Below are 13908 nucleotides of genomic sequence, written 5' to 3'. Positions count from 1 at the left end.
TCCATGATGTTTCGAGAGCCATTCATATTCTGCTTTGAAGAAGTGGAACGGTTTATTTGTGTTTTTTTTTTTTCCAAAATTTTATTCAAAATTTCAAATGCAATGATGATGGAGCACTTGACGACCAAAAGTATATATCTCTAATGAAATGAAAACTTCTATCGCGTAGCCCTGTTAGCTCAGTGGCAGAGCACTGGTCTCGTAAACCAGGGGTCGGGAGTTCGATCCTCCTACAGGGCTGCTTTTATACTAGAATTCTTTTGATTTAGCTACCTAATCTTCAAGACCATTTTCTGTCCCATTTTTCTGTCCCCTTTTAAAGAAGACTGTTACTATCTTCTACATGGCTATGAAAAATGTCTTTATAGAACGGAAAGTTGAAATAATATACCCTTAGTCCTTTAAATTGATGTATTGAATGAACACCAACCATTTACACATCAACCTTAAAATTGTAATGTTATGATTGGTGTTGTGACTCAGGATGGTGTTCTTTTTCTTTTTTTTTTTTACAAAATTTTCATATCGATTAACGTCTAACTATGCGTTTTCAAAGGCAACACAACAAATCAAAATATTGCGCATTTTAAACAGTTAATTACATTCACCATCATTGTTTTTCTTCAACGGGACCAAACTCTACTTTTTTAAACAATTTTAGGCTATTAATTAGATTATTATACTTAAGTATGATGTAAGGCTTTTAAAAAATTCCCTTTTTTAAACTTTTTAGGTCATTAACTCACACTGACTCAAAAATAGGTCAGAAGTCCACTTTATTCCACCTCACATCAAATATACTCACAAACATATAAAATTCTCTTGACACAAAATCTTCCAGAAAACCCCCTTCTCTCCATCCCCCAATATAAAATTCCCTGGGATATGAACCCATCCGTTTATATCCTACTTAAAAGCCCCGATAGAACTTAGTGTTAAGAGAAGAGCTTTAGTTTTTTTTTTGTCTTGTTTTATTCAATTGTTTTGTTTTTTTGGCTGTAAAGGTACAGTTTTGATCAGTTTTTACCAAGAGTATTGTTTGAGCAACCAATGATTTATTTTTGCAATTTTTCTCGACATATTTCCTCCTACCCTTCAACAGGTGGCAAGACGAAATATTCGCTTGTCAAAACAGGTACCGGTCACATTCCGTAATCACCTGAACAACTTCTCACTCGAGAAAGATCACAGAAAAGTATTTCTATCGTCTTCTCTCTAAGAAGACTGAGCCGCAACGAAAGAACCTCTCACCTTTTTCTCCTCTCAAAAGATTTTAATCAAGGAACCGATGTCGTAAGCACAAAATAAGTCACTTTGTAACATACAGCCTTCTGGAGCCGACATGGAAGGAAGGAAATTATTTAGGACAGGAGTTGACTCGATCGTAGGACACCATATCCAGGTTTTTGCTTTAAATGTTATTTTTCTCGTTTTAGTTTCATGCGCTAGTTTGCCTAAAGACAATATTCCTGTTCGAAGCGCTTCGCCTTTAAAAATCGATTCGACAAAACCCGCTCGTTCAGATAAAAGTGAACAAAACAGTATTATGCCTGGACCTATCTGCCAATCAGAAAGTTGTAAAGCGATTTCAAAGTTAATCCAAAAAGTTCGCAATGCGTCGGTGGACCCTTGCGACAATTTTTACGAGTATGCTTGTGGTCAGTGGATCAAGGAGAATCCAGTTCCTAAAGGGCATCTGCAGTTCTCAAGGATAACACAACTGTCCAAAAATAACGAACGAATTATGAAACAAAATCTTCTTGCCGATGGATCTCATAACACGGAAACGCTGATGAAAGTAAAGAATTTTTACAGGTCGTGCTTGAATGAGGTAGCCATCGACCATCTTGGAAATAAACCGCTGTTAGATTACATTGAAAGCTTAGGATCTTGGTCTCTAGCTAAAAACTGGAGAGCAAAGAAGTGGAGCTTCTACGATACGCTAGGCTATGTGCAGAAGAACTATCCCGTAGAAGTATTCTTCAGTGTAAATATTATTCAAGATCCCGTCAAGAAGAAGGGAAGCGCAGAAAGAAAATATGTCATTCTGGTGAGTATTTATACATAGAAAGAAAATTTATTTCTCTACGCATGTCGATGTTAATGGTTAAACGGCATAAAAGCCAGGAGAATCGTAACTCTGACGCTTGCCCTTGTTATTCGGTGGAGCGATATTTCTGCCCCCCCCCCCCCCCGTTAAGAGCATTCCAATATATTTGCACATTATAGGGCCAGACTTTTTTCGGGTTCCCTGACAGTTCGTTAAGTGTGTGTCTATTTGCCTTGGTATAGGTATTGATAGAGCTTTGTCCTAATACAAATAAATTGACCCCCACTAGGAGGGGGCTGAGAACTTGAGACATACCGCAAGTTCATCGCAGATTTTCCTTTGGCCTTTTTTTTGTTTTTTTGTTTTGCTACCGTAACAAAGTATTTTGGCGCCTTCTGGTTTTAAGAAAAAATCTGAATGAGAAAAGAAGTGTAACGTTAGACATTTCCTAAGAATAGGAAAAAAATGTAATAGGTCTTTGAAATGGGGGTGAATCTAAAACAAGTTTCCCTGGAAACCTTAAAAACTAGGCGAGAATGGTTAATATTTTTGGCCTCCGAGGTTACCATACACTTCCTTACACCAAAGTTATTTCAGATTTACCTGGCTCCAGCTTAGATAAGGGTCTCTTTGACGAAAGGCACCTTAAGTATTTAGTGCCTCACCATTATGTTCGAATTAGGTCATCCAAAGAGATAGTTATCAATTAAATAATATAACTTCGATCAGATCGCCATTTAGACAAGCACAATTTCGATGGCACAGAATGCTCTTCTACACATCTTTTTATTTAAAAAAAATTGTCCACTACGAAGATTAACTTATAGACTGGTTTGGGCACATCTATAAGAGTTCGTTGGACTAGCATAGTAGCCACAAGTTCTTTACTGAGACCTGTTCTGCACTTTTACATTAGACTTCTGTAGTAACAAATGACTATGTCACGCGTTTGCCAATTATCTCCATGAGCCTATTCATTGTAATAAAGATAACCTTCGTCGAAATACGATGATTTTTAATGCCATAAAACTTATATATAGGAATTGTAAAGAGGATCAAGGTAAATATGTATTAGCGGTTTTTGTCGATATGTTTTTTGTTCCTGTTTCCTTTAGATTGACCAGGCAACTCTAAACCTTCCACAAATCATCTATTTCACAAGCAAAAAGGTAAGAAGCCAAAGCTAATAAAAATTTTCATTGATTTTCAGAGTAAGGAGTTGTTAGATGTTATTTTTTGGGGACCAGTCTCAATTAATCGCCTGAGGGGAGGGGACGGGGGATGGAGGAGGGGGGAGAATCACATTGTTCCACGGGGTAAAGGAGGGGGGGTCAGTCGTCTCAAACAGAGTTTAAAAGGAGTACTGTAGAAAAATGGCTGCCAATGAGTGGTGGGGGGGGGGGGGGGGGAGGGGGAGGTCATTAGAGTACTACATGGCCTTATGGGGATCTCAGGTAAATTTCATTGTGGGACAACCAAAATCCTCCAACCCTGCCCCTCCGGCGGTAAATAATGAACGGTCTCTTGGGAAGGAAATAGCCACGTAGACTTACAGTGTTCAGTCGAACCTGTATTAAGCGAAACTGTATTCAGCGGTCGCCTTGTATTAAGCGGTCGACTGCTAAAGTCCCACAATTTTTTCCCGTTACGTACTGTAATTTTCACCTTTGACCAAGTCCCTACGGCCTGTTTGTGTTGTTTTCCACCTGTATTGAACGGTCACTTAAAACGGAACCACTCAAATAAAAGTAAGAATAATCTCTCGAATCAAATGTATTCCACATTTATCCCCCGAAAATCGATGCTAGCACTTTGAGTTCAAGTGTCCGCAATGCACTGCAGGTTATCTTTCTCCTTTGGATTGCTATGAGAAATCTTACCTACGAACACCACGCGCTTATTTTCATGTGTCTTTGAGGTTACTGACTTTTGTTGTTTGCCTCAGGTTTTAAAAGAAGTATGGAAGTACATGTCAATTATCACGAGTCTTTCTGGGGTCAGTAAAAAAGACTCCAAACGAGCAATGAAGGATTTGCTTCTATTTGAGGGAAAACTTGCACTGGTGAGTGAAAAATTCACATTCAAATATACACCAGTCATTTTTTTTTTAAAGAAGAACATCTGATTTTTAGAGAGAAGCAAAAATTTCTGACAAACTCATATATTGTATTACTGAGTCAATTTAAGTTACATTATGCGTTTTTATAAAAGATGCCAGTAAAGGCTTTTTTCCGTCAGGCGCAAGAAACTGGTAGCCGAGAATACCCTTCCAAGTTTCCTAAATTTAAGAGAAATTCAGCATTACTGAGTTCCTCATTCATTTACAGTACTGGGTTCCAAAAGTTTCCAAGAAATACGTACGGATTCCTATTGGCAAGCTGGAGGAGGCTCTTCCAGAGGTAAACCCCTAAATTGGTCCCTCCCTCCCTCGCAGAGGCTCAACATGACTTCGTAGAGAGAGGCCGCTGAGAAATGATCGCAGGTCCATGTTTTTAGCTTCACGATCCTCACTTTACTGCAGAGCTCAAACAACAAACCTCCTCGGGGAAATAGGGGGCCTCAAATCTAATGATAGTCTTCCAAATCAGGTCGATCATAAACATTTGTTTATAAAGCGTTTCACGCACGAGCCACTAGCAGTTATGCAAATTTAACAGCACAATGGAAGGCGATAAAATAAGGAAATAATTGAAATCCTACAAAAATTTTCTTGGTACCCCCATCATAGCCACCATCCTGTACTATAATCGCCACATAAACATGCTAATACGTTACTTATTGTTTTTTTATCTGATAAATTCAGTGTTTGTTAGAGGATTTAACCGCGGAATCCGAAGGTCTGAGGTTCAATTCCAAAAGGAAGCTCAGATTTTATATTTTTCCTATTCTGGTGAAAAATAAATAGCATCTCTCTTTAAGTAATAAATTCTTGCTTCTTTGTTCATAGTTCCCTTGGCTGAAGCACTTGCAAAAGGTGTTGTCAAGGCCTGATCTCACTAAAGACGACTTGGTAGTGGTGCTAGCAAATGACTACTTACAGAATATGTTGAATCTACTGCGCACGACCAAAAAGAGGTGAGCTTATTCGAGTTTTTCTCCGTTGCTTAACTTAACCCCTTGGAGTGATCAGCATCAAATTTCTCTTTATAGTCTCACAGGGGAATCAAAGGTTAAGATCAGGAGAATAAAGGAAATGATCACCAACTAAAGAAGTTCTTGAATGTTCACAAATTCTCCCTGTTGATATCATAGGACATATCTAGAGAATGGTACGGAGAATATGCATACTGATGCCAGGGTGTAAAGGGTTTAAGCGTACAGTCTCTTCAGCCGGGGGGCCATGGATGAGATCAGGCTTTAAGGGAAGAGACGAATTAGTGACTTGGTCGACCGACAGAAATGTTGTGAGGGATTAAGCAGTGGGAGGAGAATATGTTGATGGAAATTATGTTTTGTGTGATTCTTTCTTTTAAAATATATATATACATATTTTTTTTTCAAGTTTTTATTCCTTCCGGACAATCTTCAAAGAGACGGACACTAGATAGAGCGGAGAGTGACAGCAATAATACAGAAAGCCCTGTGACATTCACAGACTAATTACTTAATATCATAGTATCTAAAAACTCCTGCTTAGTCATGAGCCCAGCGCGGTATTTACTTCATGTTGTTTTGTTTTTCTTAGTGTTTTATCAACGTATATGGTATGGCGCTCCATTAAGGATGTCGTGCCTCTCCTTTCAAAAGAATTCCGAGCGATTCACCAGAAATTCAAAGTGAAACTTCTTGGAAGCAAAAGAAACAAGACCAGAGCAGACATCTGTTTTAGCTACACCAACAACATCCTTGGCCCAATGCTTGGAGCGTTGTTCATCAGAAGTGCTTTTGGTCCGAGCAGCAAGGAGAAGGTAGGAAACTCGCCAACGTCACACCCAGTTCCTCTCGTCCTTTTTGCGCCCGGTCCTCTTTCGTTTTGGCTCAGAGAAATCTGGGAACGAGATTGAACGATATGAAATGGTACTGTATCGTGAAAGTAACAAGGCTAGATCACATATAGTCAACTCTCGTTACCACGAACAATCTCGCACGATAATTTACTGTTTGTATCACTGCTATTTACATGAAGCAGTGTTGTTTCGTCATCCTTTTTCAAAAGGGTGATTGAGTAGTGATATCGTAAAAAGAAATCCAGAATTTTTGGGCGATAGCATAGTGCCAGTTTATTTCGAGCGTTCAGAGAGTTTATTAACAATACGAACGCTACATTGAAACTCCATTAAACATTCAAAATTTAGGAGTTGATGAAGTCCGTATTGCGTCGACACCGTGTTGGCCGGGAACTTGCCGCAGCTCAGTGACAGTGTCACTTATAACTGGGTGTCCTTTACAAAGAGACATCTTAAATGTGAAAATTTCCTACATTCGAAATGCTTGGCTATCTCTCTATTTCTAAACTGAGGGTCTCAATTGGTCAGGTAATTACATGGTCTTTACGCAGACCTCCAATTTCTCTTTTCCTCTCCTCAGGGCGTTCTGGCACTCTTCCTTCTTGGGCTTCCTCGATCAACTTTAAAAAAAATAAAAAAATAAAAAAATAAAAAACTGGACAAGAATCCCTCTCTTTGTTCCATTTTCGTAACTGAGTGTGTACAGGGCTTTTTTCTCGACATTCTTATCATTATAATGATGATTTTTCTTTGATAGGCTAATTCAGGCGAACCGCAAGAATGACATGCATTTCACGATCCTCTCACTGCTATCGATTTTTTTCTTTATTGTTGTTTTTTTATCAGTGAAACGATCCTTACTTTACATTATCATAGATGTTCCAACAACCTCTACGTAAAGCTGATCACGCCATTTTTCTTTTCAAGGTGGAAGTTATGATGGAGGGTATCATCCGGGCATTTAAAGACCGAGTGGCAGGGGTGGGCTGGATCGATAATCAAACTGTCCAAGCCGTCAGAGAAAAAGTCAGTAAAAGATGTTGAGTTCAAAATATTTGTATTAAATGAAATCATAAAAGGAAATCCCTTTCAAAATGATTTGATTGTGTGCAGTCTTAAAAAAACGAACTTAAACTTTTGAAACAATCGAACCCGCACGTGTCGTTAATGATCGTCAATGATCGTTTGGGAAGAGTTTCCTTAAAACCTTCTCAATAGATCGTTTACGTTTCTTAAATAAAGACATTTAACCCTTTAACTCCCATGAGTGACCAGGACAGAATTTCTCCTTACAATATCAATACAATATCAACCAGATAACTGATTAGAATAAAGAAAAATATTAATTTGGGGATAATGAATTGATCCAATACTAAATTCTCTGAACTAACATTATAAGAATTGTATTGTTTATAGTAAGGAGAATTAAAAATTTGATTTGGGAGTGAAAGGGTTTGGACGACAGGTGCGAGCACCCTGTGTATCTATTGTTGGACCCCTTTGGTTTCTGAGAACAACAGAGAAGAAAGTGGATTTTATGCCCATGCTAAATTTTGTCAAAACGAAGCGTAAAATAACCAGATAAGAACCTTCAGAAAGCTTGAATGAAATATTCATGCTGAAAGTCAATGACTTTCAAAAGTGGCCAGATAAATGGAGACCTCGGGGTTCATACCCTGTGCATGTGCCTTTTAAAGTTTCCAGTTGCTCCAATTTTTATGTGGTTGACATTTTACTTCTTACTTTGGTTCTCAGGCGGATGCAGCACTTTATCAAGTTGGATATCCTGATTATTTGTGGAACGAAAACAAATTTTCCGAAAGATATAAAATGGTAATTTTAAACAAATTGATTCAATGTTGCTGAAAAAAATCTCTATCAATACTTGATTTAGCTAACCCGTTAACATCCTCGGTAATATAGTGGTGAGTATCCCCGCCTGTCACGCGGGAGACCGGGGTTCGATTCCCCGCCGGGGAGAATGATTACTTTCTTTTTTTTTTTTTTTTTCTTTTTTTTTTTCGCTTTATTTGGTGGAAGAAACATTTAAGTCCTGAAAAATTGTACTAAAGCTATTACTCTACCCTTTGGATTTTTTTCGAAACTTAATTAGAGCATGAAATAGCAGCTGTGTCCTCGCCCCATCCTCCCGATCAAGGACACGACCTACATTTTGATTTCTTTCAAACGCCGACAGCCATAAGACAAGTTTCAATGCAATAATTTTTCTAAGCTTTCCGTTTATTTAATGCTTTTTTCCCGTGATTTTTCTACTAGCTGAACATTACAGAGAACCAGTGGTTTCAGAACGTACTGAACACAGACCAGTTTTCCAACTATCAAACCTACCACAAGTGGGGAAACCCAGTTGATAGACATCAGTAAGTCGGGTAACTGTTAGTGTACTTTTAGAAAAGTCGCCCATGCATACTTTCCCCCGGTACTGTTCAAACTAGGCACATTTGATAAAACATTCCATGTACTCACAAGTAAACCTAACTCGGCAATTTGGGATTAGGAGAACTTGTCAAGGAGATATTATTATAGAGAAAACTTGCTAATAATGAAAGATTATTTCCGAAGGAAACGGTGAGGAAAAGATTGAAGAGAAATTTTTCTCCATTACCGTTGCCAATTTTACTTGGCTAAGGTTTATTACAAGAAACTTTTCCCTGAAAAATACATTTGTCAGGAATAACTTGTTTGCTGGTTATGATAGACATTTTCTGCTCCGTCCTATTTGAGAACTTGTGTTTTTTTCCTTCTATTTACAGGTGGATAACTGTTCCTCAGTTGGTGAACGCGTTCTATGTTATAACTAAGAATGAAATAGGTAAAGAAATCAATCATTCGCACGAATGGCATGATATTCAAAGGTTAAGATTAGTAATAAAACTTGAAAAAAAGCAAGAAACCAGCTCGTAAAGGAAATTTCTTGAACCGACTACAACACAATTTTAATCGTGAAGAAAAAGTGATTCAGACTACTGTGATTATGTCTCGCTACGCATGTAGTCATTGTGTGACTAAGGGCCTGGTTCTCGTGCGTTTTCCTCGTGATTTCTCTGGTGTTGACGACTCGACAATTAACATATATCTGCTCAAACTGTTGGCATGGATGAACCTGGGCTACATAAACTGGGCCCAACAGACAGTGAAGAGTTTAAAAGCTTTTAAACTTTTTACGGTGGCCAACTTACGTTATCAACTCAGTTGATAACACTAAATTACCCTGATATACTTTCTTACCGATGCAGCACCACAATTTCTTTAGAAAATTACCCCCTTTATTCAACAGACAGTAAGTTTCTTTAATCAAGCTCTTCGGACTAAGTTTCACCGCCCAATCACAGCCGAGCATAATAAACGTGTAACCGGTCCTGCATTGCCTAAAGAATTATCGCAGTGTGCATTTGAAAGGTCGCGACTCAGATAATGAGTGATGACCACTTTACAAAATTATTACTAATTACTCTATTTAATTTGTATCAGTTAGAAACAACTCTTAGTTTAGATTCCTAATCAGGTACATTGCATTCATTTTGAGGTTATATCACTGTGATGTCAATGTGCAGCAATTATGTACCGGAGAAAAAATGGTAAAGCTAGAACGAGGCGACATGTTACAACAAACACGTTTTCTTTATTTTTTTCAGTTGTACCAGCGGGAATTCTGCAAGAGCCATTCTTTTATGGAAACGACATACCAAGGTGATAACACAAAAATTGAACATTTCGAACTAGTAACGTTTTCATGAAGTGTTTCAACAATCGCTAGTTCTTATTTGTGTGGCACTGTTTTGTCTTAACCTGGCGTCGCCTTGTGAGTTCTTAAGTTTTCCCATAAACTGCCTCGTTTCAGGTCCTTAAGTTACGGTGCCATTGGTCACGTGCTAGGTCACGAGTTGACGCATGGCTTTGATACGACAGGTAACAGTTTTCACATGATTTTAGCATGCAACTTCGTTCTCCCAACATGCCGAGCTTTAAATTCTTTTTTACAGCTGTTTTTGCTTTTGTAACGTTAGAGATGAGAAATATGTTTTTCTCTATGTTTCCAGGACGAAAATTTGATAAGAATGGTGAACTTATTGAAAAACGAACTCAGTGGAGTGAGCCTGCGATCAAGATGTTTCAAGAAAAAGCAAAATGCTTGGTGGAGCAATTTTCACAGTACAAAGTCCTTAACAAATTCCACGTAAGTTCGAAACGCGATTATTTACCAGCGTTTAAGTGATATGTATAGGATTAAAGGTATTAAACCGATTTTAATACATAGTTTGAACCCAGGAGTATCATTTTTGAGTTGAACGGTATGGGTAGTGGTGATTGTCGAAACGTGAGTCATACTTTCCAATAACAATCCTTCTTATGACTCCTTTGACCTGCACGGTCAAAGAACTCCTTCTTGAAGAAACGTTAGTTCATAGCAAGTTAACACAAAGTCGTTCTTTAGATTTCCCTGACAGTTTCCTGGTGTATTTTTTACCCCCTCCCCCCCCCTCAGTTGAGAGAGGCACTGTGTTGTAGACACGAAGACGAGGCTTGAGCCCCCATCTTAATCACGTGGCAGAGTTCAGGGTGCAGTCTTTAGATCACCGTCTTTCTCATTACTTTTTTTATCTTTAACATTTTCTTAACAATTGACCAGATCAACGGTCTTCAAACTTTGGAAGAAAACGTGGCAGACGGAGGAGGCCTGAATCTAGCATACCATGTAAGCAATATCACGTGATAATTCTCACGTGATCGTACTTTTCTTTTTATTTGATAAACAGATTAGTGGACAGAAAACTCTTGGCGAAAACATCGCTGACTTGGGAGGAGTCAACCTTGCTTACCACGTAAGAATTATTTCCTTATTACCCCAGCTACGTCGAGGTTCTCCTATGAAATTTGTTCAAGTTCAATGCCTAATATTCATTTGTCAAGTGTGTTCATCTGCTTGAATTTACTCGTAAGATTCTTATCCCAAAAATGTAAATCACAACAGCCTGGTTAATGTCAAACCGAGGTCCTACTTACATCGCTAAGATGAAGGTCCCTGCCTCTTGGCCACGCAAGGCTTGGGGTACGCGAGTACAGCCAGTTATATAACAAACGAAAATAATGTAGTCGACCTATGAAATCTTGAGACAAAATGCGTGTATTTGATGCAAAGAACGGTTAAACGTATGACCAGGCTGATGTAGTAACCAATAATAGTGAAAAACAGATAACAGAATCAGCCTAAGAGATCTCTAATAAAAATATGTAGTTCAGGAACAAGGCGCGGGAAAACTCGCAAAAACTCTGAGAGCAGGTCGTGGCTGGCTCTACCGAAGTTGCATTTTAATTGTCAAAACTTCTGCTAGCTTTTAATGATAAAGGAGCTATTGTGTCTTGATCTTCCTTTTTCCCTATTATTTTAAATACCCTATGTCTATTTGACAGGCTTACAATTCGTTTATCGAGGAGAATGGACGGGAAGAAGTACTACCAGAGCTTAACATGACAAGTCAAGAGCTTTTCTTTATCGGATATGCCCAGGTAAATTGAACAGCACAACTTCCAACTGGATTTCAAAATGTGTTGCAGACTGAGTGAATTTCATTTGCTTTCCTACTTAACAAATAGATTCCATGCTGCCGTGCGTCTGTTTAATAATAAATCACGGATGACTTCAAAATGTGGTGAGAACAAACACCTGATGTTCTTTCGAAATTTTTCCCCTGCAGAAAGAGTGTACGCGCACCACTCCAGCCGCCGAATTCTTGTCAGTAACGGAAGATGTTCACGCCCTAACCAAGTACAGGTAATACTGGAGGTTCCTTTCCTTTCTCTGAGAAACACAGAAGCGTGTAATGAATGGTTAGCGTTTGTTTTAGACCCCGCGTCAATAGATTCAGAACCTACCTCTAACCGAAGTTATTGCGTTGTGTTGTGGACGAGGTACTTTTTCAGTGCTTTTGCACATCTCAGGAGTATCAATGGTTAGTAACTACCACACAGGAAAATAGTACTTTTTGCGAGCGCTGATTGGCTAATTCGGAAGTGATTAGCAAGTACTATTGATCTTAGAGAAGCTGAAGAGACAAAACTCGCCCTTCAAGAGTTTAATTTCCGAACAATTTTCGGTATATTGACAGAAATAAACTGAAAGTTTTGGTTTCTGCGTGGTATCCACTAAAACACCTCAGTGTCGATGAAAGTAGTGGATATATTTAACTCGCAACTTCGCAGTTTGGTAAATATCAATCAGTTTTCACCTTTACTTCGGCGAATAATTTTTAATTTCTGGCGAACTGTCAGAGAAACCTGACGAGATTTTTTTTTTTTTTTTTGAGGTGGGGAGGGTGGGGTAACCGGCTCTGGATTTTTGTGTCCCATCCAGAGGAATAGGTGACATTTATAATTCCTTCCCAATGAACACCAAAAGCTAAGCGAGTCAGTGTGGTATACAGATTTTACCTTTACCTTTCCTCTCTTTCTTTCCTTTCCTCTGCTGTTCCTGCTCCTGAACCTCGTCCTCTTTCTCAGCTTTAGGGAATGTGGGGGCCTTTTGAATAAAAGCCTGAATGAGGAAATACAGCACGTTCGCCGTAAAGGGCACAAAAATGAAGAAAGGATTTGTCTTATGAAATTTTTCCTCAGCATTATTTCTTAACGCAATGTTATTGGTTTTATTCTTAGGGTTATTGGTACCTTATCAAATTTTAAGGAGTTCTCTAATGTTTTCAAGTGTAAAGCGGGATCATATATGAACCCAAAGAAGAAATGTGAAGTTTGGTAGACGCACGACATACGGAGGTCATATGGACAAGTGCTCTTGCATAATTGTTGAATTTGCTATTATTTTTCCCATACACCGTTTGCAATTTTTGGGGTTTATTTTCGAGTTCTTCTGTTTTCAGTTGACAGTCTTACAGTCGAGTATTGTATTGAAAAAAAAATGTCGTACGCCGACATATTTACTCCAACCGATCACAAGCAACACGCTATGAGATACGGTGTTGTCTCAAGTAACCAATCGAAGTAAATGCAACCAGCAAAAGTATCGAAAAAGTGTATGTTCAGTTCACTGCTTTCCTGCGAGTCGTGCGTTTGTACTTTAGCGGTTTGATTAAGTCTTAGAATTTTTACCCTCGTCAGTGATTACCGCACTTTGGTTTACAATTTACGCCCTACACTACGTAGGTCTTAGAGGCCGGTGATGTTCTTCTTCACCAGCGACTTTCCTGGAAGTCACAATCGAGGGACTGAAACCGTTGCGTCAGTCACCCTGTAATGTTCGTGGTGGGCGATTACTCTTGTTTTATTCTTGTTAAGAACAAGACATATATATGGGTAGTTAGCGCATTAATTTTAACCGCATTCAAAGTTAAAGATTTGCCATATGAATCTGTTATAATTTTCTGTACTAACCTATAGACACCAAATGACGGAATAAAGATTGAAAATCCCACCTTTGTCCTGTATGCAATCGTGATTCTGGTGCCCAGAATTAGGGGATATGAGAACGAAAGTTAGGCCCTCATTATTATGCGGAGAACTCTCCGCCTACCTCGCGCGTTCATTATCGCTAGTTGGCTCGAAACACGCGGGCTTCGCGGCTCGTATCGCGGGTGCTTAAACGGACCACGCTTGATCATTGCTCCAGTCTCGAGTACTAAATAATTGTTCCCTAAGCGCGCGTCGGATATGAGATGGTAAACAGCCAACTAGGCGCGTAGGGCCAAGTTGGCAGTAACCAATCTCCTATCCAACAAGCACGAATGGAATGATTGTCTTATTGAATTTTATCAAGTCCTGAACGTTCGGAATATTCGAAGCTTTTATCAGCTTTGCAACAGCGGGCGCAATGCATTTCTACATGAGGTTACTCGGAATATGAGCTGATGACTAGAGTGGAGTGTACCAATTATGATACTA

At 38.9% G+C, this 13908-nt stretch overlaps 1 protein-coding gene and 2 non-coding genes across 4 annotated transcripts; all 3 read left to right on the top strand.

Annotated features, from left to right (window-relative positions):
• The first annotated feature begins 168 nt into the window (after nt 1-168).
• On the top strand, nt 169-240 carry Trnat-cgu (transfer RNA threonine (anticodon CGU)). Its single transcript has one exon. It is a non-coding gene; the product is annotated as a tRNA-Thr (tRNA).
• Nucleotides 241-1051: 811 nt separating this feature from the next.
• Nucleotides 1052-13441, top strand: LOC113678724 (endothelin-converting enzyme homolog). Of its 2 annotated transcripts, none has more exons than XM_027195628.2 (17): nt 1052-2050; nt 3166-3219; nt 3996-4112; nt 4378-4449; nt 4998-5125; nt 5736-5958; nt 6925-7023; nt 7753-7830; nt 8275-8378; nt 8772-8830; nt 9654-9708; nt 9860-9927; nt 10059-10195; nt 10776-10841; nt 11431-11526; nt 11715-11791; nt 12670-13441. In XM_027195628.2, exons 1-17 carry the CDS (start codon nt 1343-1345, stop codon nt 12767-12769), a joined length of 2241 nt encoding a protein of 746 aa, XP_027051429.2. In that variant the 5' UTR covers nt 1052-1342; the 3' UTR covers nt 12770-13441. The 2 variants fall into 2 exon arrangements, with proteins under 2 accessions (XP_027051429.2, XP_089066168.1); XM_089210042.1 differs by lacking the exon at nt 10776-10841 and adding an exon at nt 10649-10714.
• Trnad-guc (transfer RNA aspartic acid (anticodon GUC)) lies at nt 7906-7977 on the top strand. The gene has a single exon. It is a non-coding gene; the product is annotated as a tRNA-Asp (tRNA).
• Nucleotides 13442-13908: the final 467 nt, after the last annotated feature.

This window comes from Pocillopora damicornis, chromosome 6 (genome assembly GCF_964200805.1).
Source record: "Pocillopora damicornis chromosome 6, jaPocDami1.2, whole genome shotgun sequence".
NCBI classification, from domain to species: domain Eukaryota; kingdom Metazoa; phylum Cnidaria; class Anthozoa; order Scleractinia; family Pocilloporidae; genus Pocillopora; species Pocillopora damicornis.
Note: the sequence above shows the minus strand (reverse complement) of the source record. Positions and strands in the feature narration are given on the sequence as shown.

Excerpts from the sequence above, each read along its gene's own strand:
- LOC113678724 (XM_027195628.2), top strand. The coding sequence starts at position 1,343 with ATGGAAGGAAGGAAATTATTTAGGACAGGAGTTGACTCGATCGTAGGA. Across the intron at positions 10,196-10,775 it reads AAGTCCTTAACAAATTCCAC|ATTAGTGGACAGAAAACTCT; the intron begins GTAAGTTCGAAA and ends TTTGATAAACAG. Across the intron at positions 10,842-11,430 it reads GAGTCAACCTTGCTTACCAC|GCTTACAATTCGTTTATCGA; the intron begins GTAAGAATTATT and ends TCTATTTGACAG.